At 35.6% G+C, this 18914-nt stretch overlaps 1 protein-coding gene across 1 annotated transcript in view; it reads left to right on the top strand.

Moving 5' to 3' along the window:
- TRDN (triadin) overlaps window positions 1-18914 on the top strand; it is a 224527-nt gene that overhangs the window by 74242 nt on the left and 131371 nt on the right. Inside the window, exon 12 of the mRNA XM_063153340.1 lies at window positions 2799-2858. Within this exon, the coding sequence (XP_063009410.1) occupies window positions 2799-2858 (60 nt within the window). The remainder of the gene's footprint in view (window positions 1-2798; window positions 2859-18914) is intronic.

Raw genomic sequence — 18914 nt, 5'->3', positions numbered from 1 at the left:
TTTGCATAGTTTCATACTGAAATTAAAATTTAAAAAGAGAGGTCATCTTCCTGGGTAAATCACATTAAGCCCAATGACAAAAAATTGAGTATTTTTATCATTAAGAATCTAGTCCCAAATTTTGACATGATCTTTTAGTACTTATATGAATATTTGTGTCATCATTACAGAGCTATGGGTGAAAACTAAAGTGTGAAATTCCCCTTCTAATAAAGGACTTTAGATTAAAATGGATTTTTAGCCATGAAGAGGCACTTGAAAAATCGTATTCATTTAAAATTCCTTAGATTTCAATCTCTACTGATTGGTATCATTCCTATAAACTTAAATAGGATGTTATAGTGCACCTTTCTATGCCATATGGAAGTTATATTTTTGTTATTGAGAGTTTTACATTCTGCCTCCAATTTCTTTTTTAAATCAAATTTTTTAAGTAGAGTTGCTAAAGATATTATATAAGGAGAAAATAATATAAAATCTTATTTCTGAGGTACAATCAAGATTAAGCCTTTTTTTAAAAGTTTATTCAAATCACATGTCCACAAAACAAAATAAACCCAGAAAAAAGCCCCCACAGCAACAACAAAAAACAGATAAACAAAATCAACAACACAGTCTGGTTTATTTTTAGTCCATACTACTAAGTTTAAAGAATACATTATTTTAATATCAATGCAATGGTGTGATTCTAGGGTCTTAGGCTATGTCTATATCACAACTCAAACAGAACCAGGGCAGGCTTGTGCTCTGCCCTGGCACTGTCCATGCAGTGTGGTGTCCCCTGCCATCGTTTTGTTCTGTATCCCCTTGCACTCTTTGGCACCATGGCCCAGATGGTGCAGGAAATCTTCCCAACAGGCAGCAAGGATAGGGGCAGCTTGTTTTGGCTAAAGAGAACGAAGAGAAACAGGGTTTTGTGCAAGAGCTGTGCCCTGCAATTTGCTTTCTGGGCTAAAGTGTTGGCATTGCTCCACTTTATTTATAAATACTCACTGAGACCCTATTGCAAGTGTGTCAAAGTCAGTGCAAACACTTTGCTGGTTTCAGTAGCTTTTGGTGAGCTTAAGGAAACAGATCTCTATGTGTTTTCTCACACACACACTGGTTTTTGGGGTTTTTTTAAAAGTATCATATAGACTTAGGGCAGATACTGTAGCCTTAAGGAAGGAATGCAAAGTTGGAGTCAGCCAGAATGATAAATGTGAATTCCCAAATATAAAAGTAAAAATTATTATGAATATTCATCAGAGGTTTTAAAGGCAATGTTTACAGCCACAGCCCTGAGTACATGCTGAAAGTTTTGCCCCAGGCTCTACAATCCTTACTAGTATGGCTCTTGCCACCTCACTAACACAAAACAGCTGGCTAGGCTTCTATCAACTAGAAAAAATGTTTGGAGATTTGTTGAGTTGGTAAACCTTTTCCTAATTTCTACATCTGCATAGGAAATAATGACTTGAAAGCAGTAGCTCTTCATCCAAGGACTGCTGTATCAGTCAACAAAGCAGCAGTCACACAAATGTCTCAGCATCAAGTGATACTGATGTAGCAGTGACCTATGCATGAAAGTCAATGATGCAACGAGTGTCACAGATTTGGCAATTACAATTTGCATTTAAATGTAACAGCAATGCTATTTTAAAAACTTTAATTATTCCAAAGGCAGCATAATTTTATTTTGGAGTTGTCAATGGGGAGAGAAAGTGGATTTATGAGTAGGACAGAGATCCCACAGGAGGTGGAGAGAGGAAGAGATGTAACTTCTACAGTGTAGGAACTGTGCTAGAAGAGTCTTGGACACAGGGATGAATATGCTTCACTCAAGGAAAACTGAGAACTGACTTAGCTAACCACAAGTGGCATTTAGATATCGACATTAGCCTTCAAAGCAAATGCCCATTAGAGTCCACTGGGGCAACAAGATTTTTTTTCTGACCTGCTGAAGAATACAGCAATATAGAAGTTATTTTGTGCCCAGTTAAAGCTGATAACTTTTCCTCACCATTCCTAATGTTAGAAATTTTTATTAAGCTCTCCATCTCTGTTTATGTATAGGAGAAATCACAGTCAACACTTTTGAAATCAGCATTTTATTTAGATTCAGAAGCCTTTATTTTTAAAAAATGTGTGTGTGTATATATATATATATATATATATACACAAATTTGATAGATGCAGTATACAAATTTAATATATAAATATGTATTTTTAAAGATCAGTGTTTGGAAAATGATTCTGTAGTGAAACAGTAGAATTCTGTGGAAAATCTTGTTGCTATAGGAGTGTTAAGTACACAGAGTTCTCTTTATATTCCCATTCACAAAATATACATATTTATTATACGGGTAAAAACATATTAACAAAATACAGTGATACAAAACCTTTCTCTAAATTTTCTATCAGCTGTCTGTGAAATTGATATTCATGGATGATGAAAAGTCTATGGGACCTGTGGCTAGCACTGTGCTTGTTTGCCTTGTAGTTGTGCATGGGGTTAGGATATATGCCAAGCAAAGCTGGCCCAGCAAAAGAGGTGGAAGCTCTGGGACACTGGAAGCTCTGCACTTCTTGGCTAGAGGTTTTGAGTTAGATCTGGAGAACAAATTGTCACTTTCTAAACACCTGAACCACTCAAAGGTCAGGAGAAAAACCAGAAATATATAATAAGTAAGACCACCTATGAAAAGGCTACTGAGATGACTTTGCACTGCCAAACTTTATCTTCACTGTTAAATAAAAATGACATTCTAAATTCACTTTCTTCATTACTCTTTTTTTTTTTTTTTTTGCTCTGTTAGATCAATATGCATTCTGTCGCTATGTGATTGACATGTTTGCACAAGGGGATTTTTATCCAGGTACTTTCCTCTATCATTGAATTCTGTTCTAATATTCTGTTTCCCTGCAAGTTTTTGCTCCTTTATGTATTAAAAGTGTGGTTTTTTATTATTGAAAGGTCTCACAAGAGCAACAAAGAGTGTGCAAATAGTTTTAATAAAGCATAAGAGCTAATGGCTGTTTTCTTAAAGCTTCTAATTTTCTGTCTACAATGCATGAATTAAAATCAAGGTTATGTTAAAAGTAGAGTCAATGGAAGGCTGTAGAAATTGCTGAAATTTTCCATGCTTCTTTTGGCTGAGACGCAAGAGGAAGGAGCTTACTGTTAATAGCTGATTATTTGGTTTATTGGGGGCTTTTTCTCCACAAATAGCAAGGCTTAACTCCAGAATGCTTCAAAAATAGAACTTCCATTGTTGCTAGTATATAAAATACCTTAGCTGATCCACCACTTCTGTGCTTTATCTTCTCTCTTCCCACATCTCCATGCTAATCTGTTCTAACACAGACACTTAATTCCTCACTGAAAAAAGAAGATAGAGCTACTGATGATGAATGAGCATCATCTCATAATATTAAGTCAGTCGACCCTGACCTTATTTAATAAATAGTCTTCCTGCTGAAATCTAGACATAATGTAAAGAGACATAACCCTAGGAGTGAAAAGTAATAATATTCATGAAAAGAGTTAAGGAGAGAATATTTAAGGACACTCTAAACCTAACCAGCTTTGTTTGTTCAGTTATTTGCTCAACAAGCTCTCCACAGGCACACCTCTGAACTAGTTGTTGTTTTTCTTATCTCTGCCTTGTGGCTTACATCCTCCCTTGCCGTGCCCAGGCTCAGACAGAGCTGGGAAGTCATAAGGACGTGGCTGAGAAAGAAAGACTCTCACAAAGGGGAGCAGGAGGACACAGATTTTTGTAGAGAGAAAATGAACAAACTTGGGATTCAGTAGGGAGAGGGTTCCATCAAAAGAGAGTAAAATACTGCATCTGCTCTAGGACTTCTAAAGACAAGCAGTTATAGACAGAGGGACGGCTTTAGGCTCAGAGGGGGAAAATGATTAGCTAAAACTTACAGAGACTCAGTCATGGTTTGAGTTAAAAAATAGCACCCTGCACCGATGTGAATGACCTAGTTTCTGGATTTACACAACTGTACCATCAACAATTTACATAAGAAATACTTTCATGGAGATCTTCAGGATCTTTCTTACAGGTGTCCTGACATTTACAAGCAGCAGCAAAAAACCCTTTTTTTCTCAGAAGGCTCCCTGGCCTGTTTGACCCTCTCCTGAGGCAGAGCAAATGTGTGGTAGGAAAGGAACAGCTTGGGTTTTTCCAGTTTTGACTTTTCCAGCTACAAGGAAACTGGGAAATCCATAAAGGGGAGCAGTGAAATAGAGAATGAAGACTGTAGTGACTTGAATTTCAGAAGATAAAGACATGACTCTTCCAGTGTTTGCCTTGTGTCATACCAGTGTGCTATGACAGACTAGTGCAAGAAACCACAGGTTAAATAGCTGAAAGACATTAAATGGACATAGGGTGATCAGATGGCCTTACAAGTGGATGAAAAACTAGGGTGACAGGTTTAGACTCCAAAAAGTAGAAATAAGTCTTAAAGTATCTTAAATAATCTAATTTTTAGGTGAAGTGGAAATGGACTACTCCTTAACATCTCCCAAAGTCCACCTGGAGTTCCATCTGTAAAGTGACTGCCTTTTGACCTCTCAAGTCACTTGTTGAGCCCTGAAGTTAAATGCTGCAAATGGTTGTTGTGCTGAAGCCAGATGCATTTTTGTGGGAGGGGAAAAAAAACCATCGCCTTGAAAACAAGCTTTATTCAACCCACCAGCTGTGAAAGGCAATGCTGGAACATTCAGACTCCAGAAACACTACTCAGTGTTTCTGAGAAGCAAAGTAGAGGTCAGGTATGATCAGCCTTGATTTATGGAAATCATTGAGAAGAGTGCCACCAAACAGTACTCGCTTAGTTTGTTACTGACTTTCTCAGACAAAGTGCTCATTTTACACCATCCTTTTGTGAACAGAAGTATTACTGTAATTCATTTTACTGAATAGATAAATGTGGGGAAAACACCCTTTAATAGCCCTAATATCCAATTAGAGTTACAATCTGGTATATTTTATCCTTTTATCTGTCTATATATTTTATGGTAAGGAACTTTGTCCAGACAAAGAGTTCTGAGTGCAAATCAGCTGAGGAATTAAATTACAGTCACCTTGACTCTACAGTTCTTTCAAACATGGAATAATTTCTATCAATCTCAACATTACCATTTGTGAAGGGAAAAAAATTTTGTCATAGAAAATTCCTTTGCACAGACATATTGGGATTTTCTGTGATTGATTGCAACAAACATGAATAACTGATTCCTTAGGCAAAATTTATAATGTCATTTTTAGTTATATCATTCAGCATTTTTTCTTAGAAAGTACTTTTGCAGTGTTACTATTATAAAAAATCATATAAATTACTATAAGATTAGGGTTTTTTATATAAATATTAAGCAAGAATTTATAGAAAAGTAATTCATTTTGTATGGCATTTTATAGTGCTCAAACAATTAACATTAAAAGTAAAATTCAATTCTTTAGGTTTCATTAATAAATACACTTCTTAAAATACATCAAATAATGCATTTTTTCAGTCACATCAATCTGTTGAAGGTCAGTTAATGCTCCTATGTTGATTTTAACAAATGAAGCTGAAATATTCTTCACCTGCTCAAAGTTTCATCATGACAATGCAGTCTTAGCTATAAATAATGAATGAAATGTACACAGGGAATTCAAGGAAGACATATAAGGAAGAATTTTTGCCAAGATGCTTCATGCAGCATTATCTGGTTTTCTCATTTCATTGGTAGTATTTGTCCTTGATACTGACAAATTTCATGGATGTCCTCCTTTAATCCACAATAATTGTATGAATATCAAATAAGTTCTAAGACTAATATTTTAATTTATTTATTATTTAAATTATTTATTTAATTTAATTTTAATTTGTTTATTTCTCTTTATGAAAGAGAAGTATTTGAGGTTCTCAGCACTTTACAATGATAATAGTGAAGTTTTAGCCATAAATTGTTTTTTTCTAATCCAGGAGTCCTTTCCTTGAATATCATGACTGCAACAGTGACCAGTTGGGTTCTACTGATACATTTAGACGTAGACCACTTGAGGCCTACTGCACACAGTATAAAAAACTGCTTTCTGATTTCATCTTTTGAGAAATTGGCCTTAAAAATATTTTTTTTAACTTCTGTCTAAAATGCTCATGATAAGTGACAATTTCTCAGAGGAACTGCTGAACCACCTTTCATAGCTTTTCTGGTCCTATTTGTCCCTGGACTACAGTTACTCAGCTGAGACAGTGTTATCTCAGCATCATTAACAAATCACTCTGCCCAAACTGCATTGTACTCCTTTTGTCTGCCTGTAAAGAAAGAATTAATATGCATTTCTTTCAGGATTAGTTTTCCAAGTTTTCCTTATAAAGATTAAAACCTTAGGTAGAAAGCTTGATTATTTAAGAACGTTAGCTCTGACTGTGGTACCTTTATTTTTCTACTGGCATTTCCTAAGTCCGAGATAGCATTTTTAATGCAGAAGGTCACAAACATATGGTTTATTGGATATAGTCTATTCCATGTATTTGATAATTTGTTTGATATTCCTATTTTTTTTCTCAGTAGTATTTCTAATGTTCTTATTCATGGTTTATTTTTTATTGGTAGGAGAAAGGGTTGTAGTTTAGTGGAAATTTTAAAACTTGTTTTCATAACTATTTTTTATGTTAGAGAGTTGGAAATCCTCACCCATGTGGAGGGATTTCAGGGGCACTCTTTGGTCACTCTTTTAGCATGGAGCACATGATACTTTAAGTTAACTGGATCAACTCTATTTTCTTCCCCCTGTGCCATAAGCCTGTTTCCTACTCTTCCCCTGCCTTCCCTGCAATGCTTGCCAGTCTGGCACTAGTCTGGCAGATCAAGGAGCTGTTCTGATGAAATGCCTGTTTTGTTTTGTGACTGCTGAAACTGGATTCTTGCATGTCTATCTTCTGCATGGTGCCTCAGCATGTTGTTGTGCATGCTGAATTAAGAGTGATAAGCATGTCTTGGGTATTTAGTCATGAAATGCACTTTTTTTTTTCCTCATGGGCATGTTATCTACTTGTGATGTGATGTGATTTTCTTTTCTTTTTAATCACTTAGACGTTTATTTTGCATGCATACCTTTACTCTGTTCTGGTTTTGGTTAAACCACTTGCATTTCACGGTACACCTGACTCACTAATGGAGGATCTTTACAGTTGCTTAATTCACAACAAAGACAGTGGGAACACAGATGTGGTATTATTCACAATTTGGACTTTCTAAAACCTTAGCACTGAAGAACATGTTTGCGCTATGGGGATTGTACCACTACATAGCTGTTTCCAATAACAGCTATACTGCAAAGGAATGTGGCCATATCAGTTCCTTTCATCAATGTACACTCATATTTATTGTGTATTTCCATTCCAGGGTCTCAAAACCAGTCCCAAAGCCAATATGAAAGCCAATGTGTTCTAGACAATTTTACTTATCTTATACTGTTGAAAAACATATCTGACTTGGACAAATTCACCAGGATTTCTGGCATGTGTACGCTGCAATAGAGTATCCCATAGGGTAAAAGAGTTATCTCACCTTCTCATTAAAATAATCATTGAAGCCTCACCTTTTGCACATATGCTCATAAACACCCCGTCCCTCTGCACCTCTAACCACCCCAGCTCCCTCTGGCAAACATGAAAAGTCAAGAAATTAAGGCAAATTGTGATGAGTATCCATGGGGAATCTTACAGATTGCTTGGTCCTGGAAAGTGTAGAGTGAAAATCCATCATGTCTACAATATTCTTCCAAGGCTTACTTCTTCCTCATTGCCAAGAAATATTCTGTCAAAGAGGAGGGACTACTGTTATTACACAATATGACAAGAGAAGTTCAAGACTGTCAGTATGATACTTGCCATTTAATATCCTTAAAATATGGAGATACTGGTATAAATGTACATCAATATTGAAAGATCATGGACAGTATTACTGTGAAAAAAAAAAAAAACCCACAACCTAGAACGATAAAGACTACTTTAGAAAGTAAAATGCCTGTATTTGCTGTGGGTGGGCTGTAGCACTGGAACTAAATACTTGCCCTCCGCTGTTCAGATAGCAAAACGCTTTAGGCTCTTGAACTATTTTTAAGTGTCACTCCTACTTGATTAGACTAGGATGTGTTATGGATATCTCAATGACAGGGAGTAACATTTCAACTTCTTACATTACATTTACATGGAGACAACTTTGATATAGTTTCCCTGGGGATATATTTAATGAAGAGCAATTAGAAAAAGAAATAAAAATCTGTCATAAAAAATAAGAAATAATATTATTAGCTTGCTGTTTGGAGAAATTCAGCATGAAAATCTTTCAACTGAGTTATGGGCTTTCACATTTGAGAGTAAATGCTAAAGGAATATTTTTTTTTCCTATGGAGAGATGCTTTCTGGTGCAAGCTACTCAATAGCCCTGTCCCCAGTGGTAGAAAACAAGCAAGCCAGATTTTTTTTTTTGAGAAATACTAAAGCAAAATATGGGAGGCAGTGAGATGTTTCTAGTTTTATGTTTTAAACTTTTTACTTTTTTACTGCCTGCTGAGGGAAATATTGTAACCTAAAAATTTGAAAAGACTCATCTGGAGTTTTCTTCAGAGATGGCAGTTAACTGTCCATCAGTTTATCAAAAAAAAAAAAACTGTTCACATGATGAAACCCTTGCCAAACCATTTGTGTCTGTGGATGGCATAAATGGTGATGATTGAATGAAAGAACTATTTATTTCTCTAGTAATATCCTGGCAGAGTTTTCAATGAGTTTGAAAAGAAAGAATTAATGAGCAGTAATTTTAAATACATGTATGAGAAACTGAAAATTAAGTTTGAGTTATTAAAAAGTTTTCTAACTAATTTATTAATGTGCAATTCTTAAAATAAACATTATCTGTCATTTAGAGTTAAATATTACTTCTTTAAACTTCTATTCAAGAAACTATGAGAGGATATCCACTGATCCCATTTTAACAAGACTCTTGTCTATGACTGCTCCTCTTCCCATCCCAAAACCTGTCTATTTTGTCAAACTCTGAAATGACATTGGTCTCTCAAAGGAGATGTTATCAGCACAATCCTGACACCATCCCACAGAGGCAAAACAACTACCCATTATTCCCAGTTTGTATCATCCCACTGTGAATCAGAGCCAGATGCTGGCACATGAAGCTGCATCTGTCAACACTCTTATGGCACTTCATTGTAACTTGGCCAAAAAATTTCAAACTACTCACTCTCTTGGAAACAGCTACAAAGAGAATGTGAGGTATTCTGCTTCTGCAGAAAGGAATGGATGTCTTTCTTTGATAGTTCACTGCAAGCTTTCTGAGAACCAAAATTATGAGATACAAGAGAAAGACACAAACCTTTGCTGATGAGTCTAAAAATGCTGAAATGAGTCTAAATCTTCAATTTTAATGGAAACAAACCAATTTAAGCTGTGAAGGCAGAGAAATTCGAGTAACCAAATTATTCTCACAATTACATTATGTTTATTGCTAAAATTTAGTATTAAAAATATTTCACATAGTTCAGTAAGCAAGTTTCAAATGAAGGGTGATTTCAATGGAGGATCTTCAAAAGACTCAACTACTTTAGTTTTGAAAAGTAAGCAATTTAGAAAATAAAGGTACAAGTTTAATGCCAAAACACCCCTCCTAAACACTTAATAGTAAGCAAATAGTTTCTTATTTAAAATGTAAAAATAAGTTTAGCAAGGGACTTTGTAAAATAGTAATTGCATTTAATGACTCATTGTCATAATTGATTTCCAGTTAGAATTATTACAGCAGATACTGATGCTACAAAAAGTAAATTAAAAAAATGGAGGCATTCTACAGGCAGCTTGAAGCAGCCTCAAAGTCACAGGCACAGATTCTTGGAAGGGAATGTAACTACTGGAGAAGTAACACAATGAGGCACGAACAGTCCAGAAAGCTCCAGTAAATTGATGACAGCTCCCTGACAGCGGCAGTGCAGGATCCCACAAGGACTGGTGGCCTCATGGTGACCATGGTTACCTCATAGTGACAAGCAGGGAAGGCCTTGTCAGAGATGTGAAGGCTGGGGGGCTGCCTTGGCCACAGTGACCGTGAGATTGTGGAGTCCAGCAATGGGCAGGGGAGAAGCAGGGCAGCAGGGAAGATTGCAACCATGGATTTCAGGACAGATGACTTTAGCCTCTTTAGGGATCTTCTTGGAAGAATCCCACGGCAACAGATCCTGTGGGAAGAGTGGCCCAAGAGACCTGGTTGATATTCAAGGATCACTTCCTCCAGGCTCAAGAATGATGCACCCCCAGTGAGCAAGAAAACAAAGAGGGCAAGAAACTTGCATGTATGAACAAGGAACTCCTGTCATTACTCAAGTGTAAGCAGGAAATACGCAGGAGATGGAAGCAGGGTTGTGTCACTTGGAATGAATACAGGGAGTTTATCAGAGTAAGTTGGAGGCAAGGCTCTATCATAGAGTTCCTTAAAGTAAACAAGACAGGCAACAGCATCTAAAATGCCAACCATTTCAGTAAAGCAGGAATCCTACATGGGTTACAAGCGAACATTTGTCTTTGATGAAACATGATAACCCACTGTCTTCTCCTTCAGACAGTTTTATAAGCCCAGGTTATTAAAATTATAACTGAGCTAATGAATCTGTTATCTTTAGAATATAATTTTGAAAAATCTTAGGGAAGTTAGCCACCATAGATTGAATCTCTCAATTTTAACAACAAGGAAAATACCTGACATCTATACAATGTGCCTTTAAACACCTCCTGATGCTGAATACACTGAAATATTATGAAGAAGGAAAAAATGTGTTCTGAGGGCCTTCCACTTTTCTCGTGCTTTTTTTGTTAAAAATGAAAAACCTGTATCTCTATTATTAAACTAGAAGTTACTCTTCTAATCCCAATATAGAATTCTATGCTGTCTGTGCTGGAAAATGAGTAGGATCGCTTTCAACAACAGTAATGGTATTACTTTACCATATCACATAGATAAAAAGAGCATAGAAAGGATCCAAAAGTACTTTGACAAAATACATTCCATCATGAAGCATTTCAGCTTAGCAAGAATTCCTCTCCTCTTCTGGTCTGAGAACATCAAATGCAGTAGACAGAAGAGTGCTTGGCTTTGGCCTAAACAACACATCCCTACCTTGTTTTATGCCCACCTACTCATGCATCTCATCTGCAGCCACTGGGACTGTAAGCTGTGGCAGATCCATTCCTTTCACCATTCTTTCTTCAGGTGCAACTTTCTTTTGATGTCAACTTTCTTCCTGCATGTATCTGCCCAGTCAAAAAGATGTTTAACTTATGACATATACCCATAATGAGTCAAAAATGACTTTATTCTTTCTTCATCAGGAACCACTATTCCTCCCTCTGAAAATTCACCTTCCTTCCTATTGTTTCACTTTGCCCTTCAATACACCCAGTATTATCTCACAAAATAAATAACAGAAATTTCAAAAGGTGTTCAATGCCCACATATATGATACCTAAACAAATTTTTAATTTTTTTTTAAAATTAGGTTTAAAAACAGAATTCTTCCTATATGTGAGATTCATTCATACAGTTTTTGGTGGTTTGGGGAGCAATGTGTTACCAACAGTATCTACAGTGTGAGAAACAATGCATGGCTCCTTTAGTCCTGGAATACTTTGGTGGCATGAAGCATCATCTTTATGGACAACTGCAAAATGAAATGTTTGCAATTCTTTGCACCTCACTTAGATACACAAAATTTAATTGCCCAGCTTTAACCTTTAACTGTCTTTATAGCCAGTGGTATGAAATAGGGGCCTCCAGAGGACAATTTCATCCTAAGAAAGATGCCTAAGATAGAAAAGATGAATCACCCTTTGAAGGTACCAATTTCTCTCCATTGACTATAAATGGATCCCTTGGGTGACTTATCAAGATATAACTGTCTGAAAGTTAACTTTTAAATGTCTGGTAGTGAGACAGCCTACATACATTCCAGAAATATGCTGCAAATGTACAAGCAAGAATTTTGTTCAAATGAAGACTTGAAATAACAAGTTTTCTATAAAATTTGAAATATGTTATCAGGAGCAGCTGTTGATGTAATCAAGGAAATAGTGGTGCCACTTGGAAAAAAAATCATTCCAGTTGCTATAGTGTTTTGAGAGTGAGTGAAAGGGATAAAGAAAAATGGAGAGAAATATTTTCTTGAATAAACGTGGAAGATATTCCTTATCCAAATGATTCAAACAGAAGAAACCTAAACAATCTTTGCATCAGAAAAAAAACTCAGCCTTTGGAGCTTTCACTTTCATAGAATTTAAGATTTAGAATTTTAGTTGTCATACGCTCATAATTTTAATTTTTATTTTTTTTTTAATTTCTGTGCGATCCATTTATATGTTCAATGGAAAGACTTGGTAAGTTAAGTCATTTACCCAAAAATCATGGAGGATGCCTTGAGCACCAGGGTTAAAACTCATGACAGTGAAACCCAGGACCCTTTGTTCTAAAAGTAACTTCTTTAAAGCATAGAGCATCTTTCCTGGCAAAACCAAAGGGAAAAAAGAATCAGTAGCTATCAAAGCATTATTGGTTTAAAATAATCATGATCTCCAGTATTGCAGGTTTTTTTCTTCCAGTATTTCTCATATCTACATCCATGGAACTTAGCTCCCAGTGATTTCAGTGGGAGTGAATAAACAGGAGTTAGGAGCCAACACCTCTGCAGCTTTGGGCCCTCCTCTGATATTTGGTCTAATAAAACCTCTCAGGTCTTTTCCCTCTAACTTCAGACTGCATTATTGAAATTTTAACTTCTGAAAAATGGCTATGGATTCATTGTCTTAAGTGATTGTCAAGTGTAGACAAGATAGGTAACATAATCATTAACTCCTTGTTTTCCTCATTCAAGCAAAAAGACTCAGAGATATGAAAACCTTTGTGGCTCCAGGACAGAGATACTTGGATTTAGTTTGACTTCCAGTGATTTATTTAATAAGTATATTTATTATCCACAAATATCTGTAATTGTGAGAGATTATCAAAATTTGTAATTTTATCTGTAATTTGATTTTATCCACGTTAGGCTGTTTTTGTTTTGCAAAAACTGGCATATGCACTCTTTTTTGAAGACAACATAATGCATCATCATTCTTGTACCTATCACTTATCGCTTTTCTGACTTGGGCACTGAATATTTCTTACATGTAGTTGGACTAAGGATGGTTGCAAATATTATATGTACAGATAAACCAAATGCAAAGAACAGAAATTACTAAGCAGTGCTCACATGGCATAGTCAGTGTCTATTGCTTTTCATCATAACAGTTTATAAGGTCCCTCTGTTCTATTTAATTGTTCGCTGCAAGTATTTAGTTGCAGCGTTTTCTGTTTTAATTGGATATTTCATATTGTGAAAAAAAAAAGCATCTATGCCAACTCCTGATATTCATGTTAATTATGCTAGGGGTCACTGTATATGATACCAATTTATTAAAGGTTATTTGGGGAGAGAAAGAAAGACTGAATAAGTCTTTTCATTTTGTAATCTGCCTCTACAGTCCTTTTGTACTACATTGTGCTTATAATAACCCATCATTACCACACAATAACCCATAATTTCCACTGTCCTGGTACTTAGTTCTTTGAGATCCATCTTTTGATATTTCTAGACACAACATGTAGGTTTATTTTTACCTGCTAACTGCCTGTGATAAATAATGCGAGGAAGTGGAGTCAGCAAATTCAATTTTCAATATTTTCAATTCAATTTTATTTTAATGTCAGGAAAGGCTGTGTGACTTCTTAACGTATAATGACAAAACTGTTAATGCTTAGCTCTTAACTCCTAAATTACTTCAGTCTTCTGAACATAAAAATTAGAATAGTTTTCACAAATATGGGTTGAACTGAAGAGGGATTTTGTGGTAAAAAAGCTATGTAAGGGAGTTCTCACAGATATACTTTTGTAAACAGATTAAACTGAAAGCTCTGTCATGCATCTAAAATACATTGCATGTGTTTCTGGACCCATAGTATCTGCTTTAAGTTAAAACAGAAAAAAACCCCAAAACACCAATAGCTCTACCCATGCCTGTCTTGCCTGCCTCATTTGCACACTTGTTATGCACACTTGCATTGTGTGAGATACAAATGCACAGGAAAAAAAATTATATATATATATCAAACAAATTCCCAGCTGTGACTTTAATTGGATTTGGTGTCTGAGTGAAAACACTGCAACTGATGTTCACACAGTCTCCAGGAGTCTGCAACAATGATTCTCACACCTGTTTAATTGCCAAGTCAAGTATTTTCTGTTCAGAAACATCATAAAACCATGGTAGGAATTTGGAAATAGATGATCTTCAAGGTCCCTTTGAACCCTAATCTTTCTCTAATTCATTCTAAATAAATATTGTTATGTTTTTATATGTTCATGCATACACATGTATATAGCATATATTATATTATTACTACATAGAAACATATATAAGAATCCATTATCAACAACAAAGGATGAACTCAAATATTTATGCATTAAAAATAGAAGTCTATCAAGTTGCTGCTACTTATGTTTGGTGTCTTGAGAAGAGAAATTTAATCCTTCCCCTTACTCCCTTTCAAAAGAGCATTTGGAATATCAGTCTACTTCCTTCCTTCCTACACCCTCAATTTTAACCTAGTGGTCCTTGCTTTCAGCTTAATAGATGGATGGACACCCAAAGTTGTTAGGTTATTTGTACAGGCCTGGTTTCATTGCCTGTGTGTTGGGGGAGTATATCACAATAATGTGCTTTACTCTAAGTTAGACTCTATGTAGAGTTCCAAAATTATTTGGGGTTTTTTAATGGATTTCAAATACATAGATATAGTGGAACATAGCTAGATTTGTCATTACCCATGTAATCTCCCCTTTTCTTCTTTTCTTATGCATCATAAAAGAAATTGGCTGATAGCGTGGCAACACTAAAATTTAAAAGACTGCATTGCTACTGGTACTGCATATACTGTAGTGTGGCTTTTTCTTAAGTAATATCATCAGTCTATGCAAAATCAGAGTTTCACTTTATGTTGGGCAATTAACCATTTAATAAAGAGCCACCTTCTGAGTGCAATTGAAAAACAGAAATATATGTTGGCTACTAAAATATACTTTCTTAAAAGTCTCATTTTATTATCCATTAATTCCATCCTCCCCTGCCAAAATTTTGTTTTAAATAGGTCATTAAAATCCTGTTTAGTATTTCTTCCCATTTGACATAACTTTGTTATGTGGCCACAATTAGATTACTAAATCAAACTCATCTCAACTGTTCTCTCTGAATGTAATTTTTTTCTCTCATAGAGAGAGCCACATCCAGTACACTTCCTCAAGGTCAAAATGGGTTGGATGTATCTCAGCTATCTATTGGGAGTGGTCCCTCGCCCCTGCCAATTCCTGAATTGAGCCAATGAATTTTTTGAGACACTGCTGCTTGGCACAAGTCAAAGTTGTCAGAGGCTATCCAAAAATATGTTGCAGGATATGTAAATCTGAATTCCAGAGCCCAGTAATGTTCCCAGGCCCCATTTAATTGCCAGTGTGCAATTAAATGAAATCTTTGTGCCACAGTATGTTCCTTAGGAAAGAATGCCTATGTGGGGAATCAGTATTTTATTTCAAGTAATACATTCCAGAAAATGAGCATTTGCATTGTTCAGTACAGTTGCATAATCTCACCTCTTGATCCTCAGCTGTTCTTTCTTAATGAAAAAACAGTTTGCTCCTTTCATGCACATACAATAAGCAGAGAAACCTTTCCCCAGAACAGTCACAGCCTAATGACTGAAAGGTGGGGAGAGACTCACCTTTAACTTGTAGCAACTGGCACGTCAAAACAGGAAGCCTGGGCAAAAGGGTTGGATTCCATTATGTTTTCAGTCCTCTAAAAGCAAATTTGGCAGTCTTGCCTCATTCTGCTGATCCATGCCTTGTTCCAACATTCATTAAACATTTGATTGGAATTTACTTTTCATAAAAAATGACTCTGCAAAGACAATTACTTTATTTGAATTATTTTTACTATCACTAGAGAATGATGTCATATCTGAGCAGAATGAGATTTAGCTGAAGACATTTTGCTGTAGAAACAGAGAAACTATAACAAAGTATTGGTGCTGTTGGACCATAGGATTCCTGCTGTTCAGGTATATGGATATGAGGAAATGAACAGTCATAGGAATGGTATTTCCACATATTGCACCCTGTGATGGCATTATTTCTCTCCATATCCAATTGGAATATTCACCAGTCTGGAATGCCGGAATAGTAGTAGTAGTAGTAGTAGTAGTAGTAGTAGTAGTAGTAGTAGTAATAATAATAATAATAATAATAATAATAATAATAATAATAATAATAATAATAATAATTTAATTTAATTTTTTTATCCTGAAAGATATATTTAGACACTTTATTAAGGTTGCTGCAGACAAGTTGAACTCAGAAGATCAGGAAAGAAGGAAAACTCATATAATTTGATATTATCATAAATCAGTTTATACACAATATTTAAATATGACATTTTTGACACACACACAGAGACATTTCCTAGATTGGGAAAAGTAAGGTAATTAAAGTTTGTCTTGTATGCCTTATCATGCAATAAAAAAATCTAAAATATTAATAAACCAAGTCAGGATTAATTTATTCAAGACATCTCAATCAATTTGATAAATACTGATGACAGAAGTTTCCCAGAGCTTGAGGACTGTAGCTGATTTTCAATGAAGTGTTCATGTTACTTAGTTAGAGTCCTAAACCTATTCATCCTTGCAGCCTATTTCTTTCCTTTCAGGCTGTGGAGGAAGGTACTCATGTCTTAATGTGACACTTTTTCTCCTGGTGAGATCACACCCATGAGCCTAAATCCAAAATATTTCACTCTTTCTGTTTTCATCAGATGTAATATATTTTCAGCTTTTTACAATATCATAATATGAAGGAGATACCTAAAGCACAGCTGCATGGACAGAGGACACATGGAAATGTTGTGGATCAACTCTAGGGACAGACTGGCAAAAATGCATGGACATTTTTGTGGTTGCAATTACATCTTTTGGAGAAATCTTACTTTATTTTTATTATAAAAGAAAGCTTACTTTATTTTTTTTAAGCAGCTTAAATGAACCTTAGTGGCTTATCTCCTAGCAGTAAAATGGAGGCTATGTTGGAAATGAGAAGCAAATAACTATGCAGTGCTTTTTGTGGCTGCATTTTAAAAGCCGCGAGATAAGTGTATGTCCAGCAATAATAGTGGTAATCTGGATAACAACTTCTCGTAATTCACGGACTAATCTGATTGTCCACTGAGAGCATTAAATACATCCTGCCTTCCTCTCATTTACATCATGGATATGTGTCCAACTGGCCACTGCCAGAGTCAAGATAGTAGACATCATTAATACGAATGGTCTGATCTGTTGAGGCCAATTCCTCAGTTCTATTTATCAGTCTCTACTACAGAAAACCACTTGTGCTTTATAACTTAAAGAAGAGAGAAGAAGGAAAAGAAAAGAAATTTGACTTAGGTTATCCCCTTTAACATATTTCATCAAAAGAATGGATAAAATATTTATTCATTTACTGTCCTTTACATTCCCATCAAAGTGAATAGAGAGACATTTAATAAGACATGGAAACATTAAAGAAGCCTTTTATCAGAGTGGATGGGAACCTGCTCAGAACAAACATTTTGGCCTAAGGGAAAGTTTTTGATCTGTGAAGCTTAAACTTAAAACACTCTCATATTGGATCATGTGGTCAATTTGCATGAAATAAATGATTTGCTTAAAACTTGTAAAGCTATAAAATAGAACTTGACAAGTCATTAGCAATAAGTGGTATCATACTGGCATTATGCGCACAGTGGTGCTATCATTAGAAAACTGCTGCCACAGCAAAGCACAGGGAGATAATGGGGCCAGCCTACAATTTGACCTAGAGGAGTTAGATCATTGCCCCATACTGTAGATACCACTCTGCAGTCCAAATTATCGACTCTCCTTCATCATTACTCATCTACTCAACGTTCTGAGCCACTGCCCTTTGTCCCTTTTCACACAAAATATTCACCCAAGTAATAAAAATTATCACTTTCTCTAACTGGGGAATAGGTGGTCTAGTTCTGGAAAGGGAAAAAAAAAGGGAAAAAAATGGAGAAAAAAAGCCTAATGTTTATTCTAGGACTTTGAAGAAATGTAGAAGGAAAAAAATAGATTACCCATTCTTCATTAATTGCTATGCTGTTTTTTTCTGAACTGGAAATTCAATTGCTTCAGATTCTGTGTGTTGACATGGTTATGAATGTAGCTTTTCTATTGTGGTTGTCAACAAAGGTAATCAGCAGCTCCTCAGCTCAGTTTGCAACTTCAAGTTTATTTTTTTTCGGACATAAAGCATTTGGAAAATCATGGCTAAATATCTGGATTCCTGAAGTTTGCCTAACATTCAAGGCTATAGTTATTCTGTGATATTATCAGGAAATATGCACTTGGGTTTATTGCCAAGACAGGAAATACATGGAAAATGTAGGATTATTACCATTTGTTGCAAAACACCTTCAATACATTGGTTTTATCAATGTGTTAATATTTTGTCAGTGGCTCAGGGACATGTCAAGTTTGAGCAGCTTATGTTTGATATTTTATACAAATTACTGGATGAACTGAATCACGTGCTTGCAAATTGTGTCTGCAATTGTGCATGTGTTGATGAGATGCAATTAGTTCATGATGCTCAAATCCCACTGCTGTCTTCAAGATGATATTTTTCTCATGCATTCCCCATGAGTATACACACCTTTGCAAAGTGAGAGGGGTAAGTAAGATGCTGCTGTTTCCAAGGCCCATTAAAGCCTTAATT

The sequence above is a fragment of the Melospiza melodia genome, chromosome 3 (assembly GCF_035770615.1).
Source record: "Melospiza melodia melodia isolate bMelMel2 chromosome 3, bMelMel2.pri, whole genome shotgun sequence".
Lineage (NCBI taxonomy): Eukaryota > Metazoa > Chordata > Aves > Passeriformes > Passerellidae > Melospiza > Melospiza melodia.
The sequence above is the reverse complement of the archived record's forward strand: the minus strand, read 5'-3'. Positions and strand labels throughout refer to the sequence as shown.